Source organism: Haliotis asinina, chromosome 6, assembly GCF_037392515.1.
Source record: "Haliotis asinina isolate JCU_RB_2024 chromosome 6, JCU_Hal_asi_v2, whole genome shotgun sequence".
Taxonomy (NCBI): domain Eukaryota; kingdom Metazoa; phylum Mollusca; class Gastropoda; order Lepetellida; family Haliotidae; genus Haliotis; species Haliotis asinina.
In genome coordinates, this window is record NC_090285.1 from 50,998,801 (window position 1) to 51,020,395 (window position 21,595).

Here is a 21,595-nt window from a genome sequence, read left to right on the forward strand (position 1 = left end):
TTCTAAAACGTCTCACATCTTAAGGCCATGTAAGAAAGAGATACAATATAAAATATTGGATAATAGATTTTAAAGGATTTTAAAGAATGATAGAACATGTTTATGTCAATAAGACGTTCACTGAACACTGAAGGGTTCATGCTATGTGTGTCATATGAATGAACCTCATGGTATGCATCTCAGGGCCGCTCTCCAAGTAATACCTGAAACCCACGACGTATATTCAAACCACGTGAACATACAACTTCTATTTATTTGTATGTACATGCCTGACCAACAAGGTTATTTGATGGTGATGCATTCGATATTGTACCATGGGCTCCTTTTCTAAAGCGACCTTTCCTAAGGTTAAACGTTAGTGAGTTTAGTTTTACGCCGCTCTCAGCAATATCCCAGCTATATGGCGGCAGTCTGTAAATAATCGAGTCTGGTCCAGACAATCCAGTGATCAACAGCATGAACATCGATCTGCACAATTGGGAACTGGTGATTTGTGTCAACCAAGTCAGCGGGCCTGACCACCCGATCCCGTTAGCCGTCTCTTACGACAAGCACAGTAGCCTTTTATGACAAGCATGGGTTGCTGAAGACCTATTCTACTCTGGGACCTTCACAGGCCCTAAGGTTAAACGCAACTCCCATTCTTTAACAACGTAAGTCCTAACAACTTTCAAAGTCAATTTCGCTCAACCATACTTTTTGGTCGCAGTAGTTTTGTTCCTTTATATTCTGGCTAAATCTTCCTATCATCGCCAGTAGCTGAAGGGATAGTGTAAATCCAGCTAGGTTCCATGCATTTAGTCCCCATCGTCCCTAGTATGGTGATCTACCTTCAGTTGTTGATGAATGCTAATTTTAAGTGGTCAAGCGTCAAATTTTCGAAAAGTACCTGTAAAGTACAGCGTGTGTGTCACCAAAGGGAGGTTATGGGAAGCAAAGAAAGAAACATAACAAACCTGAGTAATGTAAGCACTTGTATTTATCAAGGTCATTACAAATGTTTGCACTTATTTTTGTCTAAAACCCTCTTGTTGTGATGTATGGCGGAGCTGGCAAATCTGTATCACTTCCATATATGGCACAGTCTCTGAGATCACAGGGACTTGTGCGCCATTCATATCGGAGACCAACTGGCGACTTGCTCTCACAGCCAGCTACTGATACCGATACAGAGTTTGTGTCCTGGTCTGTGATTGGTGCAGCCACCCACTCATCTGAGTCTGAGCATTCGGTTGTACTCGTGCTGGAACAGCACACCTGAAAAAGATCCACAGGGAATATTATGTCCTTTTGAAAACAAAAAGAGACAAGGCATCAGTAGGTTATAAAATGATATAAAACTAAAATAAAACTCGTGGTTTGCGTATATAGCTCAGGTCACAAATCATTCGAAGTAAAGGTACGCTGAGCGCAGAAAGTCCTCGGATCGTGTTTGGCAGCATGATTAGTGAGAGTTTGTAGGACTTCGATCCTGCTCCTCAACGAAGCACATCTCATAATAGTGCTTATGATGAAATTGTGTTACAGTACGTCTACAGCGTGCAGCTTGTAGGTGAACAGTCGCATTATAAATTCACACTTACATCACCATCGACTCTAAGCATTATGTTTCATGTTCTACCGTAATCTTAACGTAAAACATCTACAACGTCGCGTACGCCTTCGTTTCATACCGACAATATTTTTTACATTATTTTCATCTTTGAAGTGGTTCACGTTGTGCACATTTCATAGGATCACTCTTGTGAGTTAGTATCCCAGTTGCCACGATTATTTGGCCACCAGCTCACCTGTGCTGGTGGGAAACATCCAGCCTAACATTTATCTCCCATCACTTCACATACTGTTTTCCTAAAACACTAACTCACAAGGATATCATAATCGCAGCTGTTAATGTGTGAAACTAAGAAAGAAATATAGAAAGTAACTGCTGATAGAAAACCACAAAAGAGAAAAAAGCCCCCAAAACAATAAAACCTGACCCCCCCCCCGAAAAAAAACACAAAAAACCCCCCCCAAAACAACAACAAACACACACACAAAAATCAAAACAAAACAAAACAAAAACAACCAAACAAAAAAGTAGTATCTATCTCTAAAATTTATTATATTAATTATTTTATATGAACGTATGAACGAGCAATAAGCCACCAGCAATATGTAATGCGACATAGCAGCATGAAGATCTTGTGATCTTTTTAATCTGGACAAATATTTGTAATATCTATATTTCATCATTGGTCCGTTCAAGAAAAAGGATTGAAAATATACCTCAAAGCCGTTGTTGTTGAGAACCTTTACAGGGTTGTCGTCTCCGTAGTTCACGTTTAGGATGTTGTTGACGTTGTTAAGGCTGAATGTTTGAGGCAGAGGACCCTGAAACTTTACCGCTTCCTCTCCATAGGCCACAGCCCTTGCTCCGAGCACCAGACGGGTGGCGATATCCTGCTTATACCGTGGGTGGATTCTGGAAATAGGTAACACCCGTGAAGATCGAAATTGCGCTTTTTCCAGTTATAATTGGAAGTCTAAACCTCTTATTTAGATTTGGAATGATGGTTCTAATCTTTCTTTGCAATAAATTGTATTATCAATGCGATTACATATTCTTTTGTCGAGAAAAGTGAATTCCTAGACAGTGAGAAATGTAACCTCCTTATGGCTTTTTAAACTACTCACGTCCCAAAAGGAGAGTCATAATCAGGGAGATCAATAGCTACAGCCATGAATGTTTTAGGCATCTTGTCGTTGGGCACAAAACCGACATCTGCCGTTTGAGACCACCTGAGTGCGGGGAAACTTCCAACGTCCGTCGATTTGGCATTTGGAGCGAGCTGATTACAGAAGTAATTTTGAAACTTCATGTAGCTAAACGAGCAAACTTTGAAAAATAATCTAAACACTGAATGTACAACGATGCATAACCAACAGCAAATAACAGATGTTATGTATTGCTGATTCTAAAGAATCGTGACAGGACAATCCCTTACACCAAGCTGCCACCATGCAGTGGTCTGAAGTTTAATATTTGTTCAACGACCTCCGATGTAAAAGTATGATACAGGTATCTTACCGGTACACATACAAGAATGTTTGTGACAAGCCTCCATGGCCAGGCTTCAGCTAACTAGGTTCAACACCTACAGTTTGATGTTTGGGTGCATATTTGTCAAAGAGGTTAAAAGAGTTTGGCTTTCAAAGGTTTAGTTCACAATCCTGCACTACCTGGACAAATCCAAAAGGAAACTGGCTGTTTGTCTCCTGTTCTGAACTGGCATGGAATTTTTCTCTCCAATCATTTATCATGGCTGGAAACTGACATTCATAAAGATCTGGATTCCCCGCATTGGACTCCCCTGTGAGAAATAGATCATGCACGACAAATCAAGGTAATGAGGTGACGTAGCGTAGCATAGCTGTATTAATTTCCAATTTAAGTAAAAATACACGCAACAAGTGTAATTTGTAATGTTCAAAGTAAACATTATTCTGGCATCCTCCAGCGTGAGGTTTCATAAAACCAAATGTTGGATTACCTTGATACCATAATGCACCAAATATGGTCATGTCGAGAAACGGGTTGATCATAGCATTCCACAATACTGATTTATCACCTGGGGCTCTGAAAGAAATGGAAAACATCAGAGGTTATATCATTCACAATTTTATCAACATCAAGCAAATGTTACTCCCGTAAAAATCAGATAGAAATATGTCTTTTTCTACGGTGAACATGTGCACAAACCAGTTTCATGGAAAGGCAATAAAGAATACTTGTCAGACGTGTGTTTGAAAACAGTGTTCCCATACCTTCTGTTGTGTGTAGGACATTTGGCAATGGCGTCGGGTGAGGACCAAGCTTCAATGGGCGTCCCACCCCACGCCGAGTCTATCAGCCCAAGGGGATAGTTCCTGTTAGGATATAGATACTCCCCAAACAGCATACACAGACCAGAGAAGGACGACACGGTGTCTGTTCAGCATATGTACACCATAGTTATATTATTAGTCTCAAAAATGAAAAACCTTGTTTGGCTGTAAAAGAGTACGAAAGTACATTTAACTGATTCAGTGAGACTAAAAAGAGCACAAGCCACTTGGGAGTAAAACATTTCAAGATGGAATAGTTCATCATGCTGTTTCAGAGTTCGGTTATACTTTTATATTTTTCTTTTCATAAATATGTATCATAAACCTGTCTGGCATATGCAAAGACCCCTCATAAATATCACTTCTGCACTGGGAAGCATGTCAATGTTGAGATACTCAACCCTCAGTTGGTTCAGTCCATTGTGTGGCAATACTCTGTAGGTCTTCCAAAGGCGTTGTTGATTCCACTTGTGACGTCTTGAAAATTCTGATAGTCTTGAACTTCAAAGCTTCAGCGATTTCCACCGATGAGTTAATGATCTGGAACCAGATGGAAAGTTCGGCTGTGGTTAGTATTTCTTCAGTATATGTTTTCCAACTATTTTCTTCATTTATTGGCAATTTCCCAGCTTTAGACTGATAACTGTTTTCCCAATAGAATGAAGACACAGTGTTCCATTTCATTAGCAGGTACTACTGATCCAAGTATACGATATTAGCAGGACCTGGAGCTTGCATGACAACTGGATATACAACACCGGTTGTCAGTGGTTTGGCATTTAGAAAGTTCTTATCCCTGGTGAGTGAGTTTCATAGTTTAGACTTTGATTATTATTCAAGCTTGGAATTGTCACAAATGAATCACTGAAAGAATCTGAAACGGCAACATTTGAAATGAGATTGTGTAGTGGACACCTTCACTTCAAAGCGATGTACATGTATTACTTTTTAAAGAGCATAAGCACGGGAAAAGGATATTTTGACGTTAGCAATAGACTTTGAATCTTCCCTCTGCACCTGTGTATCAATGACGACTCAGCTACCTGACTCATTGTAAACACCATGTTACTTTGTCCAGAGCACACCCATACGTCACCAAACAGGACGTCTGTCAAAGTTAAGTCTCCTTCCGATGAAGACGCTGTCAAGGTGAAGGGACCAGGGTCAGTGACAGCTGGTAGCTTGGCCTTCCATATTCCCTCATTTCCATTAGGGTCCTTCACGACCTTGACCTTGACCTCTTCTTGGCCACTGACAGTGACCGTAACCTCGTCGCCAATGGTTGCAGCATAGCCCCAGACTATGGCCCTCTGGGGTCCTCTTTGAAGAACCATGTGGTCAGCATAGTATGACGCAAATTTCAGCACGGCGAGCGTACCTTGCCGGAGAAAAGATGTTTTTCAAAGAACATGGAATATATTTAAATAAAACCATTTCTCTGCTCATGCTCGTACGAACTGGAATCTTATCTAATCTGCGTCTGGTTTTTGTTGTATCCTTAAATACTGTTGTTTTACTAGTGTTGCCGATAAAAGATTAAAATACAAATACTGTTAATGATATAATTATTATTCTTACTTGATACGTGCCAGAGAAGTAACAACAGCTGTCTCATGGTGCGAAGCACGAAGTGCTATACCAGCTTTTCAGATACAGGTTATCTTTTTAGGGCAACATAACCGCGTGACATCTGTTTAATCAATGCTAAGAATTATGGGATTGAGAATTTCTTCCACAAAGAACATTTGATCCATGCAGCACTGTCCAAAGGAAGTGAAAGTATCTTATCTTATGTGGAGTAGGCGGTTCAAACGGTGATTCAAACGATCAGCCAAGTGATCAGATATCTATTCTCACTACTTGCCACCACAAGAATAATTATTGAGAATCTTTAGTAATCTGGTGTATTCTTGTGTCAAGACTAGGTTTCTAAATAAGGTTGAAATGCCAGAGCTTACATCTTTACACGCCACTCTGAAGAGTAATCGTAAATTTACTTCAAATCTCTACAAATTATTGGCCCGTTATTGGCATCGTTATGCTACGTTTCTATATATCCCAAAATGACATTCCAATTTTTGAAAGTGTAAGTATCAGACGAGGCAATACATATTCTTATATATTGATTTTTGAGTGTCGTTCTTTTGGATTTGCCTTAAGCCACACGACTCGCTGAATGATCACACAAGACATCCTTTGATACTTATGGCTCACATTATATTCTGAATACATTGTGTTTGATCACAGTCTTTGCAAGGGGCAGACAACTGAGATGTCGCTATGTGAAGACGTATTTAGTGGAAACACAGTCCACGAGATGCATCATATCAAAGGAAAAGTCCTCAGACCTTGAACCGTGTGTAGGTAATAGCAAGGAGGCCTGGGAAACAGGGGTGCTCAAATGTTTTCATTTCATCATTACACTACAACTGCCTGGTTCAAATAAAAATGAAAACGAGTATTATAGCTGTAAAACGTTGCATTATTAAGAAATAAATACACACACTTATCTTTTGACCTCTGCCCGAACATCACTTCCGCAAGTGATGTTCAGGGCATTCATATAACGAAGAAGAAGAAGAAGAAGAAGAAGAAGAAGAAGAAGAAGTTTATTCTCATAAATCACACGAAGTGACACAGAGAACATACAGATGATTTACAATATGAACAGTATGGTTTGTGCAAGTCAACACTAAAAAGAGAATTACAATTTTGCACATGGCAGTCTCATTTGTACAGACATAAACCTTCCTTGATGTATTTAGCTAATTTCAAAGTGAGTGGTTTATAATGTGATTTCATTATTGAGATGAATTTATCTAATGAAGGATTATTACAGAAGTACCTAGGCAGATATTTATTTCTTATCGTTGCTAGACCTGAGCATATTAAAAGGAAGTGGTATTCGTCGCCCACTGCATCATTACATAGTGTGCATTTCCTATCAGAAACAGCGATACTTGTCCATCTTCCAGTTTCTATAGGTAATCTGTGGTTAGCTGTCCTGAAGCGTGTATACCATATTCTAAGATTTGGAGGCAGTTCCAGAAGATTGGGATTTAGATTAGGTACTTCTTTATAAAGAATGTAATATTTGCCTTTTGAGGAAGCATTTGCTGTTGCATTCCATGACTGATAAAACTGATCAATGAGAACCCGTTTAACATTAGTTTTTAAAACATTTGGAGAAACAATAGACTGTGACATCCATACATGGTAAAAGCCAGTATCTCGTAAGATATTTTCTATTGCCGAAAGTAAGTTAAACGTATAATTAGGACAGGCTGACTTCAGGTTATACATGAGAGAGTATATTTTGGATAACAGTTTGTGTGGGAGTACTAGCATTTTACACCAATGAGAAAGCATTCGGATTTTTATAGAGATATCTAGCGGGTATCGGCCCAGCTCGCCGTATACCATGTAATCAGGAGTTGTCATTTTAACCTTAAGAATGTATTTACAAAACTTTAGATGGAGACGTTCTATGAGCTGTGTATTTTCGTATCCCCATACTTCTGAGGCATACAGTAATATGGGTTGCACAATTTGGTCAAACATTTTTAACTGGCAGTCTAGTGGCATATCTAACATTCTTATTTTTCGCAATACTGCATACATGGCTCTGGAAGCTTGAGCATGAAGTCGTTTAATACCTTTACAAAAACGTCCATTATTGTTAAACAAAATACCAAGATAAATGCATTCTTTTACAACCTCAATATTTTCATCATCAAGTTTGAAGAGGTGACATTTTTTACAACTTCCTTTGGAAAATATTACAGCCTTAGTTTTTGATATATTAACATTCAGTTTCCATGTTTTGCAGTATTCTGAGAAAATATTTAATGCATGCTGAAGATCATCACTTGATTCTGCAAGTATTACAGTATCATCTGCGTACAACAGGAGAAACAACTTAATGTACGAACCGATATGATCTTCAAACATACTCCGAGTTGACTTCAGACCAGTAAAGTTGTGTTCAGCAAAGAAAGATTCTAGGTCATTCAAATACAGAGCAAACAGAAATGGTGACAAATTTTCACCCTGTCTCACACCAATATCACAGGAAAAGAAAGGGGATTCGATTCCATCAAATACAATACAGGATTTTATGTTTTGATACATGTTGCGGATAACTCGAAAACATTTTCCATCAATATTATTTCTAATTAATTTTAGCCAGAGACCATAGCGCCAGACAGTATCAAATGCTTTACGAAAGTCGATGAAAACACAAAACAGTTTCTTCCTCATATTTTGATATATCTCTATCAGAGCTTTAAGAATGTATATATTATCTATTGTGGAATAAGATTTCCGAAAGCCAGCTTGTGATTCACTTATCAAATTCGCATTGTCTGAAAACTTTTGTAGGCGCTTGGATAGGATTGCCGTGAACAACTTGCCTAAGCAACTAACAATGGATATCCCCCTGTAGTTATTGGGGTCGGCTTGGCTACCCTTGCTTTTATAAATGGGCTTTATGTAACCGTCTGACCAAGCTTGAGGAAAAACTCCATGATCTAGCACCAGGTTAAACAATTTAACATAGGCTGGTAGCATTACATCAGCAGAGGCTTTGATATATTCATTACGTACATTGTCTAAACCACAGGCTTTGTTGTTTCTTAAATCTTTAATACATGCCGTAATCTCAGCTTCAGTGATCCGGCTGTCTAACACAGCTATCTCAACTGAAAACGCATCACTCATTTCTATATTATCGTTATGGACATCGGTATTCAGGTTTTTAAAATGGTTAAATAATGTGTCGATTTTAATTTCACATGGCTGATCTGCGCTTTTACCAAATGATTTCAGGATACCCCAAAATGTTTTAGGGTCACTGCTTTTTGTCTCACGCAACCGCTGTATACATTTGTTTTTGAATAATTTGTAAGACTTTCTTATAGTTTTTCTGTAGAATTTACTGGCCGAAACGAATAGCTTTCTTTCAACATTGCCTTTATGTAACCCATATAATCTTTTGCGCTTATGGTAATTCTTTCGGGCCAGTTTACATGTTTTATCAAACCATGGTTTTTGATTTGATTTACGTCCTTTTTGGGTACTTTTACACCCAAATGTATTCTTGGCTGCGTCAACAAGTGCTTGTGACATGACATTCGTAATTCCATTTATACAATCTGATACATTACTAGAATCGATAGAGTCAATTAGCTTATCGATTTCATGCAATACATTACTATCAAGCTGGTTTACATAAACGTCACATTTACAGGATTCCCATGGATTCATTTTTATACGTGTAGTACCCTTTTCACTTACTTGTGTAGGATTACATACCTTCACCTCACATCTTAACTTGATTGAAAGAGCACAGTGAACATCTGATAATATTCCATCAAAATCACATATTTCAAAATCCTCTATATGAGGAAAGAACAGAGTCGACACTTACGTGCCAACTTCACTCCGACGCTACAACTAGCAGCAATGCCGGCATGGTTCAAATTCGCGTCGTGCATCTGTGATCTGTTCACGCCCTGGTGACAGCCACGAAACCGCTGACTGCGACAAAGAATGTTTAAGCGTGCAAAGCGTCATGGTCCTCATGGTGCTAAATGCGGTCCTTCGTGGCGAAATGACTCACAAATAATGAAATATAAATAACAAAAAGTGTGTACTACTCGTACCTTGACGCCAAAACGATACCAACAACTGAGGTCCCAGCTCGATCAAATATCACACACTCTGCTGCTACGTGCTCTGTGGCAACATCCTTTGTCACATGTCACGGTAACTTGAAAAGTGTCAAGTCTGAAAAACCTCATTAATGCAGCTTCAGTTGAAAACCCTTTTGGAGTTCTAGACATGCAGGTCACTGTCCTAAGAGGACAGCAGGAGGATTATAACCTCAACACATTCACGTCAAAGATCGGTTGTCGACTTTATTGCAGTGGAACTGCAGAGGATGAATAACTTCAATGAATGAATGAATGAATTAATGAATGAAGAGGTATATTTGAAACGTACAGGTAACTGTATAGAGATAACTGATTGTAAAGGAGATCAAGCTTCCATTTTGGAAGGCTATATTACATCGTCCTATCCCTCATAATACCAATCCTCAAACTGTAGATGTTTGACATAACATGCACGTTGCATTGGCACTGTGCAACCTATGTATATCTCCCTCTTTTGATATCGGACAGTCAGATTTTCAGAATCTGTACGATCAAATTTTCAAAACCATGTATCATCAGGGGCGACCTCAACGGACGCGTTGGAGAAGTACCCACACTAGCACTATAGATAAATTCCTTGAGGAATTAATTTCTGATGATATTATTAAAAATGATTCATCCATTAATGGGAACATATTTATAATTATTCAACCCAAAAAATGATCCATCGTTATCGAGAAGGAACTTTGCCGGGTCCAATTGGTCATGACATGAGACTGTGTTTTGAACACTTCAAACATGACCTTTCCAGGAACAATGAAGATGCTATTCAGTCGTTTTCCGACATACTTAATGACATTACTGACAGAACAATTCCAGTCCCCTGCAATTCTACATATTCGTAAACCATGCTTTAATAATGAATGACTGTAAACATGCCGCAAAGCGAAGGGAAAAAGTCTTAATTTTCTTTCGCAGGCATCCTAGGGTACATAATTTAAATAACGGAAACTTGTTAAATGGCATGGTTCAGAACGCGCCAAAAATAAGCGTCGATCTTCGAGTCACTATATTCCCAAGATAAATTCCAGAATGTCGATTTCAAAGGTTTGGAACATGATACAAGGAATGGTTGAAAACCTACTGTTCACCATCTGAAGGGTGGGGATAATTTACTGCCAGATAAAACCGACATTACCAAGACCTTGGTGAAACTCTTGCCAAGCATTCCTCCTCATCTAATTTTATCCCCTTGTTTCAGAAACATCACAAACAGCAAGAGAAGAAAATAATTGACGGTACCTTACACAATGGAGAAGACTATAATGAATTGTTTTCATTACTTGGGCAAGCTCATGATATAGCAACAGGGGCTGATAATATTCACCATCAACTGTTGAAGCTTTTACCCGAATCGTGTGGAAAATGTTTTTTTAGATATATTTAATAAAATATGGACTTTCAGGAAATTACCACCTTCGTGTCATAAAGCCATCGTTGTCCCAATCACATAACGTGACCAGGACCATACTGATGACCATGGAACGGTTAATAAACAACAGCTCACATGGTATGTTGAAACTAATAACCTTGGAACCAATGTCCAGTGTGGTTTGGGAAAAAAAATCGCAGTACCATTGATCATCTGGTATGATTAGAATCCTTTGCTAAAATGGTGTAGTAAATAATAAACCAAAAGCTGCATCGATATTCTTTGATCTCAAGAAAATATATCCTATCACCTGGAAGAAATGGCACTTCAGAGGATTCACATGACTTTGAACTGAGCGGTCGTTTACCTCTTTCTATATCACAGTTTTAAACAGAGATGCAGTTTCATTTTCAAGTGTGTATAACCGTGTCTGATCATTACAATCAAAGCCAGGGGTTCTCGCAAGGCCGTATTTTGTCTGTCACAATGTTTAGTATTAAGTCAGCATTTTGTTAAAGTTTTGAAATGATTTAACGATGGATAACGGTTTGTGGATGATTTTAATGTTTCTTGTCACGGTAAGAATATGCAAGATGATGAACGACAGCTGCAGCTGTAATTAAATAAAGCAACAGGATATAAACTGCATAAACACCCAGACTATTTTAAAATGGCATTTCCATGAAATTTTTTAGTCCCATTTATTACTTTTACACCAAATCCCTAAAAACAAATGACTGGAGGCAGTCTGTTTATTGAATGTCGTTTCTAATTCATAGTGGGGGATCAAGCTACCCTTCTACACTTATTTAGGTGTTCGAAGCTTCATCATGGATCCATCACATATGGTGGAACCTGAAAAAGCAACCTAAACTATTGAACTCTCTGTCTTGGGTCCTTCAGAACAGTCTCTACGTTGAAGCCGATGACCCATCTCTTGACCAAATCACGGGTAGATTTACTTACTTAAGTATTTGATAAGTTCCGATAAGATATGTTTTTTGTTTGGTCAGGATGTTGGCGATTTCATATAGTATATATACAGTTCCTGGAATAGACTAGTTGATAGTGATGAACAGTATTTCTGGTAAAATAAATCAGTCTTCTCCTTTGATGTACTTTAAATGAATTAAGTCACTTTTGAATGCTAAATATCATGTCAGTTCCATCAAACAAGTAGCTGTTAGAAGAAATATTTGCCTTCTTAGATTAAATGTCCTCCCTTTACGGTGTAACTTAAGAGGTGGCTTCTACACCAGTACTGTCGGAAGTAAGTGTCTCTTCAGATTTCCAGGAACTTGAAAAATATCTTGACCTGAAATGTAATAAATTTGTAGGTGGTAAAATTGTTCACTTTCTACATCAATGCGAAAAAAACCGGACACGTTTCTTTGAAAAATTAGATATTGTTCATATCTCTAATATGAGTTTGGACCGTACCAAATCAAATAAACCTCAGTTTTCTACAAACTTAAATGAACACTAGGCGATGGTAACTGATGTTGAAATAAGCACATCGCTGAGGAAAATTGTCGTGTAAGACCCAGAAGAGTTCATTTCTCTAATATTTGTGAGACGAAGGAAAGGTAATTCTGTTAGAATGTTTCTCAGTTTGAGTGATTACGGTTTTATGACGCTTTTAGCAATATCTCAGCACCGCAGGGCAGGGACCCCAGAAATGGGCTTCTCATATTGTACCCATGTGGGAAATTGAACCAGGATCTTCGGAGTGACGAGCGAACGTTTTACCCACTGCCCTGCCCTTTTCAATGTGCAAAGACGTAACCAATGTATTGAATACATGCTTTTTAAAATGGAATGTTTCCACTCTGGGTAGCATCAATCGCAAATCCAGAATCCGTATCGAACGTGGTCCTATTGTTTACGTTTTGCTGGAACTACGGCTACCATGGAAACGGAACGAAGCGGGAAACATTGCCCTCTTCGCCAAGGTCTGCAGACTGGAGCGAGGGATCAGATCGTCTCGCGCTGTCTATATACACGTTTTTGAACTCGTTCTTCTTTAGATGTTTCTTATTTTCCAGAAGTTCCCTTGTATGATCTGCGCTCTCAAGTTTGATCATTACTTGTCCAGGTTTATCGCCCCTGCGAGATTTCCGTTCTGCACTGATTGCACGGACATCACTCAGTTTAAGACCGTCCCTGAACTCTTGATTGACCCGAGACGTGCTCAGAACCGTACGAGCGCCCGCTCAATTAAACGCAGGGAATCTATCTATTGGATGAGACAGAAACGAAAAAAAACGAGCGAGGAAATAATGATTTCATATCTGTGTTTTTTTAAATATGCATGACAAGACAAGACAGTATGAGCAACAGTCTGTGTTTGATCATGTATTGTCCCTGGATAGTTCTGGAAGGAAAGCTGAAATATATATTTTGCAATATTTCTGTACTAGGTTACTGAAATCTGAGTGACATGCAGCTTTAGCAGTCTTTGAATGTCTAATGTTCGGTTAATGGAGTCATCTGAAAAAGGCCAGCCAGTCTCCTGGCCATGATAATGCGCATACTGCAAATAACCTTCCCATTTGTATAATTGTGGGAAAATGAGCCATGTTTCATATTCTGTGTCAAGCTAAATGTCTATGTACTATACGATGACTGCCTACAATGTTGTGTCTTCAACATTAGATGCCAATGAGATGAGTGAATCTTTAACGTCACATCGGCAATATCTCAGTCATATCGTGACGAAAACAGTTAACATTCAAATGGTATATATGCATATTGTAAAAATGTGTCTACGAAGGACTAAAACAATTTGAATTAAAACTAGCATGGAAAGTTGAAACTAATATCACTATTTAGACAATACAAGATAAAAACAGGATATAGATTGCCAACAATAGGAGTTACATCAACATACTAGGAACTCAACATTACAGGGGTTAAAGGGGCAGCACGATTTTGCATGATTGATAATGTCTCTCAATGACTCTGTGGTCACAATCTTTTGCTTCTTTTAATAGGTTTCCTTTGTATGCAGAAATTCATGTTTGGCAGCTTTTATTATGTTATAATGCTTAATCTGTTCTCCATTTACGGTATACTGGACTCATGCAGCTCCTCATAGAGAGACTGCACTGGTGTGCCCACGAAACAGGCAGCTTTTAATGTGTTATAATGCTTAATGTGTCCTGCATGTGCAGTATACTGGACCCATGCAGCTCCTCACAGAGAGACTGTCACGCCTCTCCAGCAGCACTGGTGTGCCCACGAAACAGGCATGGAAATCTGCTGCAGATTGGATGACTGAAAAAGGCTTTCACCTCACAGGACCTGAATGTGACAACAACTTCCGTAGCATGAAGTCAAGATATTTTAAATCATGCACTAGTTTCAGCATTAGAGCTTCACGTTCAAATTAATCGCACTGAATGCAGTTTGTGTTGTTTGGCCCAGAAAAAATATCTTGCTATCCAAAGATCGAGACACCCGACATTATGGATCCATGAAAAGACAGTAATAACAGATCAAAACGGAATAATACTTGCATCTTTCTTACTGTCATCTTGTCAATGCCGTTTCGTAGGCATAATACATGCTACACTTATATACATTCCATAAGAGGAATTATACAATTACTCATATTAAAATTACATATTCTGATTACGATTTTATCCAAATCGAGCTTTGTTGGTTTACTTCCATTACCATCAAGAATGTTGACTGATAAGAGATTTACGCAACAGTGCGGAACTGTACTAGTTATGAACGTACATGTGCCATCACTGTCTTTTTCATATTCCAGACATTAATGAAACAATCGTCCTCACCCCGGACCGTAGAATACTCGGAGTGGCCGATCAACGTGGGGATATATATTCACTCGTGGAAGATTTGTCACAGGCTGGTGCTGTAGTGGAGCCACTTGCCACACATACACAGAAGGAGAGAAGTGTGGATGTGGAAGAGGAGTTCACGAAGAACCTCAAGCTACTCCAGCTCCTAGACCGACGAGATCATCATCTAGTAACAGGATTTAGTCGGCCATTCTGCTTTGAGGAACTTATATTTTGACATGAATGATATATTTCGAAGCAAAGGGAGGGAAGTACGTTGCCAATCTTTGCTCTCCTCGCTCGCATTTAAGAAGAGTGGCCATATTCTCTATGGTGCGTAACCCCATTATCGCTACAGTTTGCCTATGCATGAAGGACTCCCTTGATAAAGCTACACAAAATGTTACAGTAATCAATGGTATTTCTCGCACTTTTCTTACGTCAAAGTATTTCAGTTTGCAAAATCTGCCCTTCGTTAGTACAAGTGTAAGCGGACAAGGCAAATGCATAATCGCAAGGTGATACTAAGAGCTCCTTAATACACGAGAGTCGTGTACAGATCCGGACAATGCAGAAAGTACGGCAAAAAAATTGAGTTTGTTGTCACACACACCCTGGAAATGAAATTCATTCAGTTAGTAACTTATTTACCCGAAAGGATGGTCTCATCATCCTGAAGTGGGCTCGAAACCAAAGATAGCTGTAGCGGGCAGCGTTTCTACAGTACGGTATGTTGCAGGAAACCTCTCGCGTCTCATCACGGAGTTTTCTTCACGAATGACTGATGCAGCAGCCACAACATCAACAGCATATGATGTATCCATCGTTTCAAATAGTTCGGTTATCGCCACTTGCAAGACAGACTCTTCCAGTTGTGATGCCAGTTTGTTTATTGTAACCAACTGTTCGCGTCCGTTCAGGGTCGATGCGAGCGCTCGCGGGTGGCAATAGCACTCGCGGTTCCGAAGACGCCTTCATTTACACAGAGAGTTTGGGTCGTCCGGCTGACGTTTACCCACCCTGAGTAGAGTTTGATTTCACGCCACATCGGCATTTCAGATCACGTTTGCACTTTTTACCACCCTAACCCTGATATGCCCATCACAACACAGTACTGCCTGCCATCCCCTGTTATCACAGTACTCGGTTACGAGTCGATCGAGGCAATTCTCTTTCTACTGTGACACGATTTTCTATGGAATCGACTTGAGTCATCATATCAGAAATTAGAATGTTAATCGCACTCATTACATTCGCTTTCGATATTCCCCGCTCAGTGTTTGTTGCGACAGGGTTTTGGAATGTTCCACAAGTGCATGTTTTCAGACGTTTGGAAGCACTATGTTCACATATAATGTCACTGGGCACCGATTCGTATTTCTTAGACATCCCTGCATCCACACAGGCTTACGAATCGCACATTGTGTCACAAAATTTTCAAAGTTTAATAAGTCATCAAAATGAGTCAACATGGGGAAAATAGACACCCAGAATGTAGCAGGAGGGTGTGTTTAGTATTTTCAGTGCAATATTTACCACTTTTGACAATGAATGCCTGTTAAAAACGTGGATTTAAACTTCAGTATTCGTGAGCGAGGAAAACCACGTTTTGTCAGATCAGGGGACCTAACTCTAATAAATATAACAGAACACAGCTCTCCACCCATCATTGTTAATTAATCCTGTCAGCAATTAAACTTTTGTTCGACCTCATGAGCAGTGTGCGCCCTCCTATTGCTGCTGCAGTATCCTAGCGTGTTGGATTTTCGATGGATAACGGCAAAATTTACTCGTGAACAAAAAGGAAATACACTATGTGTATATCCTTCAGCCTTACTTTAGACAAGATGCCTTTATTTCATAAACTGTTGCATTCTCATGAATGTCGTGGGTTATCAATCGGTAACCCGTCTCAGCAGTCGAAACACTATTAAGGTCTCACCGGACGTGACGTCACATCCACCTTTCGATCCACTTGGCTGACTGGGTATTTTTAACGATGTTGTAATAGTATGGTACACCATATGTATCAAAACGCTCATGGTTGATTCTTTTATTTGGGTTTGTTGGCCTTGGTCCCATGTACATGCTAAGAAAGTGTACATTTTCCTGGAATAGGAGTAACTATGCAAAGCAATTCAATTAAATGTCTAATGTTGTAATATTTTTCTAAGTAAAGGTTTCTCTTTGATGTAATTAGAACCATTTTCAAGTGTATATCTACAGATACTAGTTAATATACTGTGTTAGCGACGACTAAATTTAACTGACTATTTACAGGAACATCTCTATTTCTTATTACAGTGTAAGCAGCACACTCAAACAAAAATGTGTAACATTTTCATTCACCCTCATCTTCACACATTCTACAAGAGATATCTACATTCGCATGTCTTATATTACACCTTAAAGGGAAGGGATTTAACCCGAGAAGGCAAATAGATCTTCTAATAGTTACTTGTTGGCGACATTTATATAATGTTCAACATTTAAAAGTGAGAGAATTTTATAAAGTACATCAAATGAGAAGAGCTGTAAATCCATGCAAGGACCATGCAGGTAGCAAAAGTAATGTAAGTCCCCATGGTCCCTAGTGTGGTGATCTATCTTCGGTTGTTGGCAATCTATAGCCCATTTTTATATTGTATTGTCCTCTATAATTAAACTGTTTTATATTTACTTACTAGTGCTATCTGTGATATACACTAGTGGTTTTACTGTTCTTCGTCAACAGGGTTTTAGTTTCTTATCTTCATTCATACGACAATGTCATTATTACTTGTTCTCGTCACGACATGGCTGCAATATTGCCGATGTGACGATAAATTTTAACTCACTCACTCCAAAGAGAAGATGATTCATATTAGCAAAACGATACTTTTTCTCACAATCAATTAGTCTTTTCTTAAAACTATATATGACCTTGGAAATATCACCTGCATCCTGACTGTACCAAACAAAACCAAACTCTTAAGAAGTTCACAAATATTTAACAGAAGTAACCCACGTCTCTCTATCAGGTAAATATAATTTCCTCATGAGTAAATACGACTGTTTTGGATAACGATTCGTGGACAACCTCAAGAATTTACAAAAACAGCTTACACAGCTGACATGATAATCAACATACACATTTAATCTAGCCCAGTCTGCCAAAACTCCATTACTAGAATGACGCTGGAACAATATTGTCATGTTGTATAGATAAGACAGAAATTCCTCCTCCGTATCACTCTTACCAAAAGCCCAGCAGATATGATGACACACCCAACAAATTCTACAAGTGTTATGATAACAGCCAGACTTTAAGACTTTGAGTTCTACTGATGAACATCAGAACTACTTTGAAAAGGAACGAGAAGTCTATTCCTGCTTGATTCCAGTGATACTGATTCGTAACCACTCGACCCTTTCCGTAACTTCAAAGAAGACTAGATCCGGGTAGAATAGGTCTTCAGCAACATATGCTTGCTATAAAAGGCGACTATGCTTGTTGTAAGAGGCGACACATGTCATCGGCGACTCATGTCATCGCTTCCCAGATACGCAGATCGATGCTCATGCTGCCGATCACCGGATTGTCTGGTCCAGACTCGATTATTTACAGAGCGCTGCCATATAGCTGGAATACTGTTCAGTGCGGTGTAAAGCTCGCTCACTCAAAGAAGACTCATCCCCTATCGATGCTTGTTACGTACGAAAATACAACAAACCAATCAGGGCGTGAGTAATGGCTGGGGTACTTTAATAAAAATAATCCAGACTACGTAAATCATTTATGTTATGTTAGTGTTCAAAAATCATGAAACATATGTACTATAATATAAACACTAAGAACGTAGCTAACGGAAATGAGCTGTCTAATGTGAAGTATTTGGTAACAACCATGCGATTGACGAGGAGTGATTCAGATACATGAACATGCTTTTGTTGCTCGCACTTGACCAGCTGAGTGTATTTCTGACGATGTTGCAGGCTTGTTGTGCAGATTATACGTGCGCTGCTAACAGTTTTAGGAAATATAATAATATGAATCGCTACGAGTTTCCAAATCATAATATTATATCTATATGTCACTGACCAACCTCAACTGGGAGTTAACTAGAAAGCTGTGTTTTAACACTCTTTACGAACTTATGTTTTTATGTGACCGATTTGATCCACCATGTTTTATTGAGACTTGCCCGCGAACATTTCCACACAGAGATGAGATGTTGTGAAAAAAACTACACATGTATCAGAGGACAGAAGTGAAAAAAGAAGTAAAGAATGAAGCATTGTGTATATATGTAAACGTGTATTGCCAAAATCTGAAACAACTATCTTCTTTTGGTAGCTATCTGTTTTGGTCCAGCCCCGCAGCGTAGTCTGTCCTGTGATATACTACAACAAATTGTAACCTCCGGGGTGATTACGACAAATTTTAACCTCTCAGGTGATTACATGTGACTTTTCATTCGCTGCACGTTTCATGATATCCTATGCTGTGAAGCATTTCATTATGAAAGATTATTGCTTATATAATTCCAAAATATTTGAAATTTACAAACATCTTTAATTTTGAACGCCTATGTTGTAGTTTCTTGTTTTATAGAATATAAACCTGTTTGTCAAAATATATGTGGAACATATTTACAAAAATGCGGCAGTTACCAGCAGTTATGTTAGCCATTCTTGTCATGCAAATTAATAACAATACTGTGTTTGCGTTTTTATGCAGAAAAAGCCAAATTGACAAAATACATTAGCCTAACCCTTAAGTAAATATCAATCCAACACGAACCATTGAAATGACATTTTTACACGTCATTTCTTTCATTTTGCGCCTATGTTCATAGGATCTATACTCTTGAACCAATTCCGAAATTACTATTAAGGTAATCACCAGTTTGATAAGTGTACAGCCTTGTTACACCCTGCGTAATACCGGTACGTAATGACGCCATTCGGGTGAGGGCGGTGTTGGGTAACCTAGTGGTTAAAGCGTTCGTTCGTCACGCCGAAGGCTCGGGTTCGATTCCCTCAAGGATACAATGTATGAAGCCCGTTTTCAGAGATATATTGCTGGAATATTGTTAAAATGACTGTCCATTTTAATGAGGGCGTGGATGCAGCAATCTGCTTTTCGGCACCACTTGAATTACCTTCTCCTTTTTCACACCAAATGTCTTTACTACATAGACACACTACAGATTTGAAATTGCATCATTGATATATTTGATCTGAACAGGTAGAGTAATTAAGCAATTGCAACTATTTGTGAACTATCATACAGACATATAGTTCACACAGACATTGTCATATCGACATGACTCGACGAATTCATTGTCCGTGATCTTCCCAAACCTGAACTTGCAAGAGTCGCTTTAATATAAATGGCACTTAAACTGTTTGTGATGAATGCAACTGTCTTTTACAAGAACTAAATTCTTCTGTGTTCTCCAGCACCGGGAACATTCAAGCGTGCGAATCGGTACGGTAGTACTAGTGCCATATTATATTTGTAACTATATTGAACAGCAAAAGAAAAAAACCCTCAAATTTCGAACAAAATGAAATCTCTTAAAATTAATTTAAGCGTTCATGTTGGTGTCTTCCATTGACAAAAATCAGAGCTGCGTTACTTTTGCTGTTCAGTATATGTTATCTGTTTGCATGTAGACGTTCCAATCGTGGTGGAAGATTCCAAATGCATGTGATGTTTGTGTTCGCTCTGAAACGTCGTGTAAAGAATAAATACCGTTGTTTTCCATAAAACGTCTCACGTATTCTAGCTTATAGAACTGTCAAGAGCTGTTAACACTACACACTAGCCGCTTACAAACTGACATACACCTGTGCTAGTGAGACCTTTAAATTCTATGTTTTGCCATCGAAAGGTGCCGTCTTTCTGGTCATATCTGCGACAAACTTGCAGCAAATACGATATGTCTGTGGCCTCCTGTCATAAATTACGAATCAGCCATACATGGATATCTCGCAATCGTCTAAATTTATCTGAGGTGTGAATTACATAAACAACCTCATGATCATCGAGTTAGCATTCCCGTTTGCTCCAAAGGAGACGAGCAGTTAGTTTGCAGCCCCTGTGTTCGTCTTTGGATGCTAATATGCCTTTAATCAATTTACTGACCCGACAATATAAACGAGAGGGAATGCATATGCACGTTTTCCTGCATAAAACTGTGCTCAGCTTGTATCCTTCTGTTCAGGAGTGCCAGGTCACATTATCAAACATCATTGCAACAGAATTAATTATCTTTATAGCCCCTGGAATAATCACGTGCCAGTATCGCTCTCACTAGGCACCCCTAGGTCAAATCTTCCAAAGCGAGCGTGTTTGACACCCTCGACTTGGCTCTTAAACCCTGTCATCGCTCCCTTGTGGCTGTATCCTTTAATGGAAAAGTCTAAGGTTGTAAATATCACAACGTAACATATTGTGACTGGCGGTTATTTTGCGGGTGTCTTCTTGTATGTGCAAGATCCTTCTGGGATCTCCCTTAGGTAATGTCGTTCTTTATCTTCAACACCCTACGGGCGGTTCCCTTAGGCAGTGACCAGTATCTTCAACACGTTACTGGCAGCTCCCTTTGGTCGTATTCTGCTGTGTCTTTACCAACCTACTGACAGTTCTATCAGGCAGTGAGTATAGCTTCAAACTTTAAATACATATGTGAATCTTCTATCATGAAGGCCCTCAGCCGAAATATCAGTTGTGGACAAAGACAAAACACAAGAGAATGGCACTGTACAAGGTAGTATCCTAAACCCAGCCCATTTAAACTGTAGATTATAAGATGACCTTTGTGAGTGATTATCTTCTTAAGTAA

The 21,595-nt window shown here is 39.0% G+C and overlaps 2 protein-coding genes across 2 annotated transcripts; both read right to left on the reverse strand.

Annotated features, from left to right (window-relative positions):
- Positions 1–956: 956 nt before the first annotated feature.
- LOC137286354 (sialate O-acetylesterase-like) lies at positions 957–5,591 on the reverse strand. Its single transcript, XM_067818162.1, has 9 exons — positions 5,449–5,591; positions 4,914–5,248; positions 4,272–4,410; positions 3,811–3,973; positions 3,537–3,622; positions 3,226–3,356; positions 2,680–2,834; positions 2,272–2,467; positions 957–1,257 (listed from the first exon to the last, which is right to left on the reverse strand). Exons 1-9 carry the CDS (start codon positions 5,483–5,485, stop codon positions 1,018–1,020), a joined length of 1,482 nt encoding a protein of 493 aa, XP_067674263.1. The 5' UTR covers positions 5,486–5,591; the 3' UTR covers positions 957–1,017.
- A 1,006-nt stretch (positions 5,592–6,597) lies between these two features.
- Positions 6,598–8,396, reverse strand: LOC137287944 (uncharacterized). Its single transcript, XM_067820315.1, has 2 exons — positions 8,375–8,396; positions 6,598–7,637 (listed from the first exon to the last, which is right to left on the reverse strand). The coding sequence occupies exons 1-2, from the start codon at positions 8,394–8,396 to the stop codon at positions 6,598–6,600; spliced, it is 1,062 nt and encodes a 353-aa protein (XP_067676416.1).
- Between the last annotated feature and the right edge of the window lie 13,199 nt (positions 8,397–21,595).